This window comes from Larus michahellis, chromosome 12 (assembly GCF_964199755.1).
Source record: "Larus michahellis chromosome 12, bLarMic1.1, whole genome shotgun sequence".
Lineage (NCBI taxonomy): Eukaryota > Metazoa > Chordata > Aves > Charadriiformes > Laridae > Larus > Larus michahellis.
The window spans coordinates 16466395-16481328 of NC_133907.1; the positions used below are offsets into that span (position 1 = coordinate 16466395).

The following is a 14934-nucleotide window of genomic DNA, read 5'->3' on the forward strand; positions in this document are numbered from 1 at the left end:
TGGGGATGGGGCTCGCCCCGGCTGCCTGCGCCCCGAGACCCCTGGGACCAGCCGTCCCTGCTGCGGGGCATTCGGGGCTCCTGGGCACCCAGGTCTGCGGGTGGGGGGCAGGGGCTGGGGTCAGGGTTGGGGTTGGCAGGGCTGGGGTGACCTGGGCTCCCCACCACGGGCAGAGTTCTCGCGCCCAGCCTCCGTCAGCGAGAACCACGATGCCGGGGCGGAGGGCGAGAAGCAGGATGAGGATGGTGAGTTTGGCAGCAGGAGACGGTCCGAGACGGAGGATGAGGAGGTGACCACCCCAACGAAAATCAAGGAGCTGAAGGTACAGAGGAGGCGGGCAGAGGAGGGTGGAGGCAGAGGGGTCGGCTGGCTCACGCCTGGAGAGGGCAGGCAGGGGACCGGGCACAGGCAGCAGGGCTGGGCTGCAGGCAGGAAGGGTCACCCCGGGGCACCTTGCAGTCCTTTCTGCCAGCCGTGCCCCAGGCTGGTGGGACCCTTGGGACACAGCTCTTGGCCTCACCGGTGGAAATGGGGCTGTTGCAGGGGCTCGGCTCATCTCTGATTCCCCAGCGCCCTCCTGAAGTCTCAAGGCTCGTCCCCAGGCAGGGCTGGACCTGGGAGCAGCCCTGCTCTGGGACAGGGATGGGGACGGGGACAGGCCAGGCACACCGGTGCCCACTTGTGCCCGCCACTGCCCAGGCACAGCCCATCCACTCCCGTCCCAGGCACCTGGGCTGGCCCAGGGACACCCCAGACCATTTCAGCCCCACGCTGCGAGGGGAGGGGGGGGTCCCTTCCTTCTGCGCCCTACCAGCCCATCAACTTAACTGTGATGTTTGTGACAAGTTCCCTCGACTGACCCTGCTGGTTACTTTTAACCCTCTCTTTGCTGCCAGCCGGAGCACGAAACAACCCCCAGGCACAAGCAGGAGGTATTCTCTCTCTGGAGTATCTTAGTCCTCATCGGTGCATCATATTGTCCATCCTTTCCAAAGCAACACTGTGTGTCACCCTATTTACTGGAATACAAGATGCACCGGGGCGGGGGGTTGGATGCTAGAGAAGCCCGAGGAGCAGACAGCTGGGGATGTGCCCCAGCGCGCACACGGCATCTTCTATCCCACTAAGTAAGGTGGTCCTAATCGTACGTGTGAGCAAGAGCCCTCCCAAGGCGCAACGGCCAGGCCCCCGCGCCGAGTCCTTGGCCCGTTGGGAAGACCTGGCTTCTGCTCGTGTTACTGACTCCGCCATGTCCTCGCCTCGTGTCTCCTCTCCGTCCGGCCCTGTGGCCCTAGCTCTCCTGCGGAGCCTGGTCCCATCGCTCCCGCTGCCGCCCCGATCCGCACTCTGCTTTTGCCTGACCCGAGCCCCTCCATCACCCGCCCTGCCGAGCCGGGCTCAGCTCCTCGCAGCGCTGCCGCTGCCGTCCCACCCCGCCGGGGCAAACGAGACTCTGAGCTGCCTGCGGGGACACCGGCACCCAGCCCCTGGGCCAGAGGGCAGCTGCCTGTCGCAGAGAAGCGGGAGGCTCTGCCCTCCCCTGCACAGACTCCCGTGTCCGCAGTGGCCCCCCGTCAGGAACGAGTCATCCCAGCCTAAAATCCACGGCTGCTCCCCGGGGGTTTCCCCTCCGCTCGCAGGGGGATGTAGATCCTCGCCGGAGCTGTCGATGGGGGCAAACGCAGCCGGGCGACGGGGTTTGCCGCGCTGGCACCACGCAGCCCTCACCGTCCTGCTGGGCACCGCAGGGCAGACCCTGCCGGGGCGGTGGGCACCGGTCCCGGTCCTCCCCTGCCCGCCTCATCGCTTACCCCGCTGCATGTGCATGTGCTGCTCCCCTGGCGCACCCCCAGCCCAGAGGTGGGCAAACCGTGAAGCGCTTCTCCACGGCTCAGGCACGCGGGTCCACGGGGGGAAGTTTTTTTTTATGAGTTGCGCTGAGCCTTCAGGGCCTGGGTAATTCGCTCGGGCTTTTCGTGGGACTCTCTTGGGTCTCTGGGCTGTTGCTGAGGAGAAATACCGGGGAGGTATTTTAGGTGACGCCTTTCGAACCTCAAAAGAGGTTTGAGTGTGAAGCAGAAGCCAGGGTTCTTGCTCTTGCTGGTTCTGGCCCTGAGCCAGTTTGCCCACCTCTGCGGCGGGATGAGGGGAGCCACCCTGGTGCCTGTACCGTCACAAAACGATGCTCGAACGCCTAAACCCCACCTTGCACTTGAGCGCTCTGAGCTGTCTTCTCTCCACAGCAGGCCAGGCTGCCGATGGGCCAAGGCTGGTCCATGGTGGTCCAGGCTTAGATCCGGGCTGGACATCTCTGACCAGCCCTTGACCTCCTGCCCTTTAGCAGAAGCTCACTTTGAAGGAGCTCCGTTGGAAATGCCGGTTCCCTGCCCTGCTGGGGCAGAGGCTCGGGCTCCCTTTGTGCCTGGCACGAGAGAGCAGCAGAGGAGGCGGCTGGTATTTCCAATCCCTTGCTGAGCCCAAGGGAGAGCCCACTCTTTTCCTCCAGGTGGCTTAGCTTGTCCTCAGCAGGCCGTGCTGGACATGCTGAAGGAGCATGCTGTGCCCTTCACGGAGGGAAGCCCTGCCACGCACGCTCGGCCACGTGCTGCTTTTTTGCTGCTCCCTGCAACGGTCTTAGTGAGAACTTGAGACCAGGGTGCTCTGACGCGCTGTTCGTTTGGCCCTTGAGACCCTAAATTCAAGCCCAGTGTGAAGCAAACCCTCCCAGTGCCCCTGCTCGTCTCTTTTGCCTTGGCTGGTGCTTTAATCATCGTCATCTTCCTCTCTCCTTCCCCAAGTTTTTAGACAAGCCGGAAGATGTTTTGCTGAAGCATCAGGCCAGCATTAATGAGCTGAAACGGACCCTGAAGGAGCCCAACAGCAAGCTGGTTCACAGGGACCGGGACAGGAGGCTGCCTTCCTCACCAGCCTCTTCCTCCCCCAAGCATGAGGATGAAACACCAAAGGGAACCCCAGAAAAGGCCGGCGAGGTTCGTTTTGCTGCTTCTCTTATGGAGGGGATCAGGTTGTTCGCGGGGAGGAGTTCCTCAGCTCTTGGGCTCTGGGTCTCTGCCTCCTGTGCTACCCTGGGGGAGCATGGTGGAAATTAAGTAGGCGGTGGGGGAAATTAGGCGGCGGGGGGTGGAGGGAGGGGGCCTTTGGTCCTTGTCTCTAAGTTTTGTAACGTGCTAACGATTTTCGCACTGCTGGTAGTGTTCTCCCCTTGTGCCCAGGCACTGCATGGGGTTGAATTTCTCATCCTTCTCCGGAGAGCTGTGTTTTGGGGGTACCTGAGAGTTGGGCTGTGGCTTTTGTTGGCCCGTGAAATGGGGTTCTTCTCACCCCTCGTACCAGCAGGGCTGGTGCACGGCAGTGCCCGGTGCAGCTCTTGCCCGAGGGCTGTCCTCGGCAGAGCAGGAGGTGCCTCATGGTGCTCTCACCGGCGCCAGGACCCGGGTGGTGGGGGTAGGCGGAGGGGTGAGCGGTGCCACGCTGGCATCCTGCACCCACGTCCTCCCCTCCTGGCGCTTTGCCGGCTGGCTTTGTGGTGGGACCACGACTGTGAAATGATGGCGCCTGGGGAGCTGGAATTGGGGGCGCCAGGACATGCGGAGCCCCCTGTGCTGTCTGAGGGGCGCGGATGGCGCAGCTGAGTGCTCTGTGACACCGGGTTCCTGGTTGGCTCGGTACAGGCAGCGCGTGGCAAGGACATCCGCCAGCCTGGATGCCCTCTCGCTGCCATGGACCCTCCCTGCTTGCTCACCCCTCCGTGGGGTTCTCTCCTCGACAGGGGCTCTGGAGCCAGTCCTGTGTCCCCAGCAGTGGGCATGGCTCCAGGCAGGGTGGACACCACACGCGGGCCCACTTTGCCCTGGCTCCCTCCCGGGACGGTCCCAGTGGGGCTGGGCTGCCAGGAGGGTGCGGGGTGGCTGGGCCAGGGGCTGTCTGCAGGGGGATTCGTGATGTGCACGTGTGCCTGCCAGTCCCCAGCGCCGGCCGGAGACCCGGGGCTGCAGGGGGACTCGGGCAGAGTTGGGCTCACAGCCCCTCATCAAAGCACCGCACTGGCAAGAAGGGGGACTTCGCCCCACATCTCTTTCACAAGCAAATAGATAAAGCGCAGAGATGTAAACGGAGCATCTAGAGCTGGCATAGCTGTGACTTCTGTTCATCCATCTATCCACCCGGCCTTCCTTCCATCCATCCATCCACCCACCCAACATTTGTTTCTTCATTCCTCTCATATGCTCTCTCTCTCTCTCTCTCTCTCTCTGTGTCTCTCTGTCTGTCTCTCTCTCTCTCTCTCTCTTTCCCCGTGGGTGCTGGGGTTTCCGTGCTGGCACAGACGATGGAAGAGGACACCCTAGACGATTTTGCATCTGAGCACGGAGCTTCCCTAAGCATGGAGTCTTTCACGCAGAAAAGCCTTGTCTCCTCTCCTGAGGTTGTCACCATCCTCCTTCTCTCCCCACCCGTCGCTCTCACAGTTTGTGTCCCCCCCGCCCCGTGGGGCTTTCTGTCCTGCCGAGGTGCCTCCTGCCCTCTAAGCAGAGCTCGAGCCATTTGCTGGCCCCCCTGGGTGGGTCTCCTCTCCAGCGGTGGGCAGGATCCTTCGCCAGGACAGGGCTGTCGGTGAAATTTGCTCCCCAGACTGTTTCTTCTGGGCTGTGAGACAGGGGCCTGGGAGAGGCCTCCTGGTGGAGCCCTGCTGTGCACCCCTGGGGCTGGCGGGGTGAGGGGCCCGTGCTGGAGGCTGGTGCTGGGGGTCCTGAGGCAGCGCTGACCCCATGGCACAGGCACTCTGGGGGTCTCCACTCCGGGTGCAAGCAGGCAGGCAGCTACAAGCTGTCTTTAGCAATCCCTTGTGCTTTCTTTTCACTTTGGCTACACTTAGAGTTCCCCGGGCCCAGGCACCCTGAAATAGGGCATCTCAGGAGGCTTCCGAAAAGTTGGTCTTATGCCTGTGCAAAGCAGGGTCATGCTGCCTTCAATGTCCTCGCGCGGTGCCCACGGGTGAGGACTGCGGGCTCTCGGCATTGCGTGCATGCAGGGTCTATCTCACGTGATGGTGGTTGTTTCCCAGGACAGCCAAGAGAAGACTTGAGAAGGTCTTTGAGGCTTGGTTCTGCTGTGGTGGGATGCGGCCCTGCCGTGGTGTGGTGCCCAGTGGTGCTGGGGTGCGTGTCCTGCCTGAGTGCCCCCACAGAAGACAGTGTCAGGCAGGGACAGGCGTGAGGCTGGTCCAGCTCTTGCTCCCTGTCGTCTCCCTTAGTGCAGAAGTTGCCAGCGGCGGCGGGCTGTGTCCCACCAACACAGCTGGAGCCCGAACCTGGGCTGGCTGGAGCCTGTGTCCCCAGGAGGCAGTATGGGCGTGCATGAGGGCTTGGGCACAGCCTCGGGCTTCAACAAGGATACAGGCATCTTCAGTGAAGCTTGGGCGCTGCAGCAGCATCTCCTGGTCCGCAGGTGGACCCTCTACGTGCCAGTGTTTAGGAGCTGGTGGACAGAAACAGCGGAAGTGAGGTGCGCTCACATCTCTCGATTCAGAGTCTTCCCCTCCATCCTCTGGGGTGCCAGGGCTGTGCTGTGGTGCAGGTGCCAAGGTGGCCTCACTGGTGATTTCTCCACAGGCATTAGTGGCTGAGACTCAGTAGTCGATATGTGGGAACTTGTCCTCTCCTGGCCTGTGGTCACTATGAGGAATTTGTGACCCTGAGAGGGTGATGACATGAGGACAGCACATCCGCAGAGCTTGGAGCTCTCATCACGCTCAGCCTGAAAGTCCCTTGATGCCCATGGGCTTCAGACGTGCTGAGGTTGGGTTATCTGTCACCCCCAGCTACTCATGTCTCCCCCCTCCCTTCCATCCCTCAGTCCTCACTCCTGCTGGAAGACCAGAATGCTGTGAGGTGCCAGGAGTCTCTTCAGCTTTGGATGACAAAACGACCCAATGTGTTGTCTCAACATCTTGGATTCACTCATTCTTCCCTCCTTGTTGTGAGGCTTGTGCTTTCCTCTCAAGTGAGCCGGGTCTCCCTGAGGAGCAAAGAAAGATGGCAGGGACATTGAAGGACGCCGAAGGGAGAGGACTCCTGCCTGCCTTGGGCTCTGCCGAGGTTATGGGCCTTGTTGGCAGGGGCAGAAGGCTTTTTTCTTTTTTCTTTTCTCTCTTGTGACGTGTAGGTCACGGTGAGAATGGCCTTCCCAAATGCTCCTCCTCTTAGAGCAGATCTGGGGCACGGGGGAAGTGTGAAAGTAAATTATCCCTTGGGAAGTCGAGGTTGCTCCACAGACAGCGTCATTCCTTCTTAGACTCAGCTCCTGCCTTGGCACACAGTGTCCTGCCAGCCCATTGACCTCCAAAGCTCCAGAAGTTCTCTTCCTTCCTGGAGAACATACCCAGGTATCCGGATATTTGTTCCGAACATCCCTCAGAGTCCTCAAGCTCTAGAGGCACAAGGGCTGTCATGAGCTGTGGAACCAGAGCTGTGGCTGGAGCTGGCACTGAGCCCTCCGGAGCGGCGTGCGGATCATACCACAGAGTAGTTGTCTGTTCCCTTGGAGTGGGCTGTTCTCATCCCAACAAAGTTTGAGGAAAAGGAAGCTGGTTTGGAAATAAATCGGGAACTTTTGGGTTTTCCATTGTGGTTAAGAGGTGCTGCCATGGATGAACGCACTGTTCCAGCTTCAGAAGACTTGTCTTAAGGCTTTTTGATCTGCAATGAATATCTCAAGCCATAACTCAGAGAAGGAGCCTGAAGAGACTCGTCTTCTTTGTCCAGGGAAGGTCTCTTCCGAAGGACTCTGGTTTGCAGCCAGAGAAGGGGCGAGAGGGCTTCAATGAAGAGGGTGCTCACGTGCTTACAACCTGCCCATCCTTGCCTTGGCTGCAGAAGGCAATGAGACGGCAGTGCAGGAGCAGAAGAGAAGCTGTACACCCAGGAAAGTAAGCAGTCTTCTGGTTGAATCGGCCATGAGCATCACTACTGAACGGGAAGGCTGGTGTTGAGGGAATGCCAGAGACCGGCCTGGGCTTCCCGGCAGGCCCAACACAGCCGCCGAGTTAGCGATAATATTGCTTCCATGGGTCAGACCCAACTGTGAAAGACCTGGGTGTAACCTGGTGCTCCTGGCGGTCACTGGCTGCCTCTGTTGCAATTTCCGTGGACTAAGGAGAAATAAAACCTGTGTTGGAGGGGGCTGTGGAGGAAGAGACCAGGAGAGCAGACGGTGCTTGGGAGCGCAGGGTAAAGGGATGTCGGAGAGGTTTGTGCGAGCGATGCTGGAGGGAGCTGGCATGGGACAGGTCTCCTTGAAGACCTGGCTCCTCCAGCATGGGTGCGCAGGGACCTGGCTGCGGCAGGGTGCAGGCGCCATGGCAGAGTCCCGGGCAACGATCCGTCTTCCACCTGTGGAGGAGGATGCCCTTACTGCCGCGTGCGTGGCATGGCTTGCGGCGCACGTGTGCCATCCCAGGGGCTGTCCTGGCAGCACGAAGAGCCTGCACCCGCCTCTGCCCTGGGGTGGCTCGGCGTTCTCGCAGGGGGCTAGCGTCGGGCCGTGCCCAGGCGTGGCCCCCACGGTGTCTCCTACCCAGGCACAGCCCTGCTGGCACTCGGAGAGGATTTTCAGGGGGCAGCCCCGCTCTTGCCAGAGCCCGGAGCAGGGGGACAGGCGTAGAGGTCTGCGGCTTGCCCGGGTGGTGCCAGGGCAAGGCCTGGGGCACCGTGCCCAGGGAGCTTCGCTTGCTTTGGCACCTGGTACAGAAGGCAGGAGCTGGGAGGTGGCATTTTTCTGTTGGGGGGCTTTCAGCGATTTCTGATTCCCCTCCTTTTGGAAGCCCTTCCACTGGTAACTGGTTTTCCTCCTTTCTCTCCCTGTCTTCTAATCCTATCTTCTTTTCCCTTCCCTCTTGCTGTGCTTCTTCCCTCTGACCCCCCTGTTTCCCCTTACTCAATATCAGTTACTCGGTTTCCGTTGCACGTGCAGCTGCTCCAAATGTTCACCCTGACACCCCTGCGTGGGGCATGGCTCGCGTTTTTATGGATTATTTTTCCTAGTTGGAAGGGGGGAGCGGGCAGCCAGCCCCCCAACTCCCTGGGGCTGGAGTGTGTCCTGGTGCCACGGAGGGTCGGTCCTGCCCAGCCTGCAGGAGTGATGCCGGCTCTGCCCGCGGGCTGGTGTCAGGGGCAGAGCCAGCCCCATGGTGAACTCGCAGGACCGTGCCCGCAGCGTTTGCCCTTCACGTGTAGGAGCGTGGCTGAGGAGGCTGCTGGGCTTCCTCACCGGTGCAAATGTTTTCCTGCTGCTGTCTTCTCATGGGTTATTTTCTACCGTCTCTTCCGGAAGTGGTTGAATTTTAGCAGTGCTTTGTTCTTGGCACTTGTGAGGTCTTTAGCTGTCTTGCAGGACAAACACGTGAATGTACAAAGTGTGCATGTTAACAGCAACCTGGCATCCTCCCCTGTGCAGCAGCAGAGATAGACGGCGTGGTATATCGCATACCCACCGTGTCCTTGCTGCAGGATGCTCCGCAACCTTTGCGTGGTCCTCGCTGCAGTACCCATAGCTGTCTCAGCTGCCGAGCCCGTGGTCTTCTTTTACATTTCACAGGTAACCTTTTGCAGGTTACATTTTCTGAACCGCTTGGTTTCAGCGTTGCTGGAAACCTCTGCTAAATAATTGCTTCTGATGGGATTTGCCTGGAGAGCTGGAGAGGAAGGATGGACTTTGGAGTAAATCTGAGCTGCTGCATCTGGTAGGAAGGGGAAAGGGCCAAAAAGTAGTTTCTTTTCTTGCTCGCGCTCCTGGAAGTCTGACATAGTCTTAGGGCCTGTGGATGAAGCTGAGAGTGAAGCTGCTCAAAACACAGACCATAGCCTACCATGAAACCTCAGCCTTTGCTCATGGAGATTGCTAGAGCCAGCTGAAAGCAGGTGTCAGATCGGGGGGTCCCAGTTGGGTTGAACCAGCTGTGTTCCCCTGCCTCATGAGAGACGCCCCGACGGCTGTTAACGTGTCTGCTGGGAGCGTTGCTCCCACTTCCGTACTTCCAACAAAGCTGCGGATATTGCAGGTATGTCAGTGAGCCACCGCCCGGAGCAAAACACGGTCCCTGCAGAGGATAGAGGGGCTTAGTCCCCGTCACGGCATCAGCCCCCTTATTTTCAGTCCCTTCCCTCCATCAGCAAGTTGCCAGGCTCTTTGCATAGACCCTGCCTCAACTCTTGCATGAATAATAATGAATTTAGTCCTCCCTCTTGGAGGCAGCTCAGCTTTCTGTTACTCATGCCAGCAGTCATCAGCAGTTAGGTAAAGTATGTTTGATGCTAACTCTTCTTGCTCCAATTGCAATGCAGGGCTCGGAGCATTGGGTATTTATAGAGAGAGAAACTCCTAGGCTGGAATCCATAGCTCTAAAGAAAGCTCTGGGAGTCAAGAAAGAAGAAGCCCATGCAGGTACCTCAGAGGTGAAAGCGAGTGCGAGCATATCAAAAGTGGAGATGGCAGTAGGGAAAGCCAAGGAAGCGGCAGGCCAGGAAGAGCCAGCAGATGCAGCCCTGGATACCCGGAGGAGAGCAAAAATGATCGCTAGTCCCGAGGATTTTGAGTCTGTCTGGGACGATGAGATCTATGAGAAGGAAAGCAGGGGGGAGCCCAGCCAGGAGGCAGAGCGCCCGCCAGCTCACAGTGCAGAGGAGCCCCAAGAGCAGGGCGAGGAAGCAACTACCCGTGAGCCGGGTCTGCCCAAGCCATGTCAGCAGCCTGAAGAGAGGCAAAGGTCCAAGATTTTGGGAGAAAGCGAAGTGGCCTCCAAGGAGCATGCTCCTGCAGCCTCCAAGAAGCAGGAGGCGAGAGTGCTGGCCACGGCCACAGAGCTCATTAAAATTAAAGTGAAGGCTAGTGACGACAGCTCGGAGACTTCTGCCACCCAGAGGATCATCTACTTAGGAGATCCAGAGGAAGAGGAGAAGGACAGTAAAACACGCCAGCTCTCGGAGACTGATGGGCGGCTTGGCTTGGAGGAGAGCCCAGAAGCCACTGTGAACACATCCGGGGAGGGATCTGGGCATGTGGCACCTGTGACAGAAGGGTTCCAACCCCCTCCCTCAGCAAGGCAGCAACACAGCGCAGTGTCTGGAAAACCTGCTGAAGCATCGGAGCGGCCCCGGACAGGCTGCGATGGGACCAGCCTGGTGGGACGTCCCACCTCGGGGCAGGAGGAAGGGCTGCTCCCGCAGCAAGAGAAGACCTCTGCGGGGCTAACAGGCTGCGAAGTGCCCGAGGGAGGTGAAGCTCTACTGTGTTCCCGAGAGGTGGGACCGGAGGAGATGGATCTGCAAAGCCCAGTGGGAGGCTTGAAACCCTGTGGCCTGGCAGAGGACGGCCGTGGGGCTGAGGAGCACAGAGGGGGCCCAGTACAGAGCCCGGACACCTGCACGGCAGTGGAGGGTCTCTCGGAAAGGATTGGAGCAGATGGCGACAAGGAGGAAAGCGCCAGAGTGGTTCTTCAGATGGAAGAGATAGAGACCAAGTCGCCTCCATCAGCCGTGCCTTGGCAGGGCCACCCTCACACCGCCGCGGGGTCGGAGGGGGATGAACCCAGCACTCCTGTCCCTACACCCTTTGCCCAGCAATCCAGGCCTGTCCCTGCAGAGCCAGCCCCGGGCACCGAGCCCGAGGGCAGAGACCTGTCCCAGGGCACCAGCCCTGTAAGAGGTGTGGGCATACCCAAGGATGTGAACCCCCCGGCGGAGGTGGCATGGGAGGAGGCAAGTCCTGGAGTAGGCAAAGGAGCACCCAAGGACATGAGCCCTGCAGCAGAGGTGGCAATCCACAGAGGTGCCAAACCTGAATCTGAAGAACAACCCCAAGACATGGGCTTTGCTAGATGGAAGCCACACCAAGGTGCAATTCCTGTTGCAGGAGGACCACCCCAAAACACAGACGCTGCAGCAGAGCCGATCCATGTCAGAGACCCAGCCACAGGGAAGGTGTCCCCGGACATGGACCCTGTCGCAGCGAGAGCAACCCAGAGTAAAGTCCCTGGCACAGAAGAGGCGCTCCAGGAGGAGAAGCCCGTGATAAAAGAGCTCTCCCAGGGCATAGGGCCCACATCAGGGAAGATGACCAGAGATGAAGTCTCTGGGATGGAAGAATTATCCCAGGACAAAAGCCCTCGCATGGAAGAGCTGCCTCCCAAGGCAGAAGAACCAGAACAACAGACCGAGGCCATAATAAGGGACCTGCCCCAAGAGGGTCCCGTGGCTGGAGGGCTCCTTCCCACTGCAGATCCCAAAGCACAAGAGCCACCCCGAGACTTGGAGTTTAATGCGGGACAAGATCTACAGGGCAGGAGCCCTACGGCAGGAGAAAATACCAGGGACAGTGACCTTGCTCCAGGACAGCCATTGCAGGATAAGTCTCCTTCCAAAGAAGCTGCTGATGTCCCGCAGTCCCGCTCCCCTGTAGCAGGATTGTGTCAAGGAAGCAAGACGTCCCCGCTCTCTACCTTGATCTATGAAGGCGGGGGAGAGCTGCAAGCAAGCGGTGGGACACATCCAGTAGAGTCTGGGTCGTTGATGTGCGTGACTGGGAGGACAGGAGCTGTGTCCCAGGAGCATGGAGATGTCCCCGTGGCCCCAGGTAGCTGGCAGGACAGTGAGAGCTACAGGAAAACCTCAGTGGCCTCTAAGATTAAGATGTTCGAGCAAAGCGAAGTAGAGCAAAGCGCAGCCCAGGAGGACCAAGAGCGTGTGCCTGAAGCTGAGACATCAGCAAAAGCAAAGGGGAAGATGGGTCTGGGACAGGACATGCTTTTGAACACAGGCCTCACCTCACCACCGGCAATACCAGTCACTCCGGTGGGACCTGCATCTCGTGTGGGCTCCTTGGCCCTCAGGCAAGGGGCTAGTTCAGGAGATACCTCCCAGCCTCTCTCTTTGAAGGAAGATGTTTCTGTTGACCTGGAGCACGAAGGAGAAGACAGTGCTGACCTGGCCTCCCCCGACTCTGGCTGCGAACTCACACTGGCAGAAGCCGTGGTAACTCTTCCGATGAACTGTCCGGACGGAAAGTTCATGCGCATGTTGTGTGGCTCTTTATTATCATGTTCAGTGGCTCCTCACACATCCATTGACTGACGGCAGTCGCTTTGCATCCCCTGTCCTTTTATGTATGTGCGTGTGGTCAGGCTTATTTGCTGAATGCAGACCCGCTGGCCCGTTGGTTCATCAGCTTTTGTTTTGTGACTGCCCCCACCCCCACCCCCCCACCCCCGACATTTTGGCTCCCTGGAGAATGCCGGCTCGCTAAACCTGAGAGCGAGCACCCAAGCTTTATGTCCAGGAGCAAGGGAGAAGACGGGGGGTGGCTGAAGGAGCTGCGACTCTGCCACGGACACGCACACACTCCTAGCAGCAGCGTGCCCACGCTTCCAGCTTCACCCTTGCATTTCTTACGTTGATATCCCTTCTTGCTTAGCTTGCCGGCCTCACCCACCCTCCCCTGTCTTGGGCAAGCTGGTGGCTGGATGATGAAATAGCTTTCTTTGCTCTCGTAAGCACTAGATCAGCTCCTGTAGAGTTCATTTCCTTACAACTAACCATTTTCTCTAATCCAGAGCAAATCTCAGGAACCAAGTGGGGAAGAAAAGGATTTATCTGACCCGTCAGTAAAATCCAGCCTGAAAGAAGAGAATTTAAAGACTGCTGTTCCAGTGGTCTTCCAGGTCTCAGTGCTGTTTTACTAACTGCTTCTTACCGTAGTATGAAAGCTCACCTTGACCAGCTGAGGGCTGTGTGCTTCCAGCTCCTCTCCCCGTGGCAGAGCTGTTATGTCGATGTTTATACACACACACACACACACACGAAAACACGTGTGCAGGTGTGTTCCTCTGGAGTTTGCTTGACACCCTGTTTCTCATACCTCTCAACATCCCAGCAGTGCCAAGGGAAGGTTGGGCTGGCACAGCCGGGCCCGTTGCGGGGCTGGCTCTGGGCTGCAAACGCTTGGAGCAGAGTCCAGGAGGTGGGATTCCTCTGGCATCAGTGGGCTTAGACCTCTTCCTGAGGGAGAACTGCCTCAAGCGAAATGCAAAGGCCAGCACTGGGTCTAGGTTTCCCAAAGTCCAGCACGGCTCTAGATTTCCCATGGCTTCATGGCAAGGTGTGGGGAGGGGGGATGTGCCCTCTGATGGTGGAGTTGAGAGGTATGTCCACGTCTGGAGAAGAGCTATGGAGGGAGGTCATCCCTTGGCTCTGACCGTGCTGTCAATTACACTGACCAAACACTCAACCAGGTCATCCCTAAGACTCACCCCCAGCTGCGTCAGGCCTCTGGAGGGGGGGTGCTGTGTTGGTGGTGCAGATTCTTCCCCCCGCCCTGCCCCGGCACAGGCAGCCGCCCCGGTGCGCAGGGCCGGTGGGCAGTCCCGGTGGGGATGGTCCTCCTGCCCTGGGGCGATGCTCCGCAGGGCCCACGCAGATGCTCAGTGGAATTGGCACATTCCTTCGCTTCTCCTTCGCTGTGCGTGGCTGATGGGGCCCTTTTCTTTCAAACTCTTCTCTCTTTCTTTCCCTTTGGTTGGTTGGTTGGTTGGTTGGTGTTTTTTGGGCGCCCAACCCCACTGACATCCGATGGCACTGGCGGCCGAGCCGTTTCTGAATGTCTCTTAACAGCCCTGTTGTTTTGCATACATCTGCTTCCACTGGGTGCGCTGACGTGCCTCCAAGCTGGCCAAGCTTTTCTGTGTGACTGACCCTTTTTTGAGATGATTAATTACCACTAGACTTTTGCCAAAACCAGATTGAAGAACCCTTCTCCCCCCACCCCGCCCCTGCAAAGTCGCTACTGTCAGAAAGGTTTCAGTCTCCATGCTTGAGTTGTGTTTGACTCTACTCTGTGATGTTTGCTGCAGCCTTCCTCCTCCTCCTCCTCCTTCTCCTCCTCCTCCTCCCTTCTCCCCTGTCGGCACTGCCAGCGTTGCCGCCCCATGCGGTGCTCACTGTCTCCGTCTCTCTCCGCCATTGTGTCTCATTCAGAGAGCGGGCTTGAGGGAGGGCGCCGAGGAGAAAGCTAAGCCACCTCGGCACAGGGCTCCCGAGAGTGACACCGGCGATGAGGAGCAGGACCAGGAGAAGGACTCGGTCTTTCTGAAGGACAACCACCTGGCCATCGAGCGCAAGTGCTCCAGCATCACGGTCAGTTCAACCTCCAGCCTGGAAGCAGAGGTGGACTTCACAGTGATTGGTGACTTCCACGGCACAGCCTTTGAGGACATCTCCCGGAGCCTGCCCGAGCTGGACAAGGACAAGAGTGAAACGGAAGATGAAGGTCTGGTTTCCTTCCAGCACACTGACAAAGTAGTTGCCGGACTGGAAGAGGATATCAAAGGCGGGGAGAAGGTCTCCCAGCCCAGCTCAGATGTCTCCCAGCTAGAGGTACACAGGGACACCATTCCATTGAGACTGTCTCAGTGCCATCACGCCTCCATGTTCCTTGTCTGGGTGCCCAGTACTGCCTTGCTGGGGTGCACTCCCACATTGGTTTGGAAGAGCATGCCAGCTTTCAAACATCCCCAGGTTCCTGTCCGGTGTAGCTGTTTCCCCCCGATGCACGCTGTCGTCTGTGTTGCATGGCTCTGTTGTGTGTTTTGTGCATCTGCTAACCAGGAGAAGTCACCGCCATCTCTTCATTCCCTGCCTTTGGCTGCCTACCCCGTCCCTCGCACCACTACAGCATGTCAGCAGCTGGAAAGGGCACGTGTCACTAACCAGCGGCTCTGTCCTTGTGTTTTGCATGAAGTCAGTGACCAGTTTGTGTAGTGAAGAGAAATGTGCTGCCAACTAACCTCTCTGGTCGTGCCGGGGCTGGGAGGGGTTTCCAGAGGAGCCTGGGGGAGCCTCTCCAGAGCTCTTGGAGGGTCGCTCCTAT

General features: G+C 58.8%; 1 protein-coding gene across 41 annotated transcripts in view; it reads left to right on the forward strand.

Annotated features, from left to right (window-relative positions):
* Positions 1 to 14934, forward strand: part of EPB41L1 (erythrocyte membrane protein band 4.1 like 1) — a 67919-nt gene that overhangs the window by 45502 nt on the left and 7483 nt on the right. For 9 of the 41 annotated variants that reach the window (XM_074605615.1, XM_074605612.1, XM_074605620.1 and 6 more), the window contains 7 exons: positions 174 to 322; positions 897 to 932; positions 2799 to 2990; positions 4346 to 4444; positions 9360 to 12044; positions 12623 to 12730; positions 14043 to 14441. In XM_074605615.1, the coding sequence (XP_074461716.1) occupies positions 174 to 322; positions 897 to 932; positions 2799 to 2990; positions 4346 to 4444; positions 9360 to 12044; positions 12623 to 12730; positions 14043 to 14441 (3668 nt within the window). The remainder of the gene's footprint in view (positions 1 to 173; positions 323 to 896; positions 933 to 2798; positions 2991 to 4345; positions 4445 to 9359; positions 12045 to 12622; positions 12731 to 14042; positions 14442 to 14934) is intronic. The other 32 variants (XM_074605628.1, XM_074605630.1, XM_074605637.1 and 29 more) reach the window with 9 other exon arrangements.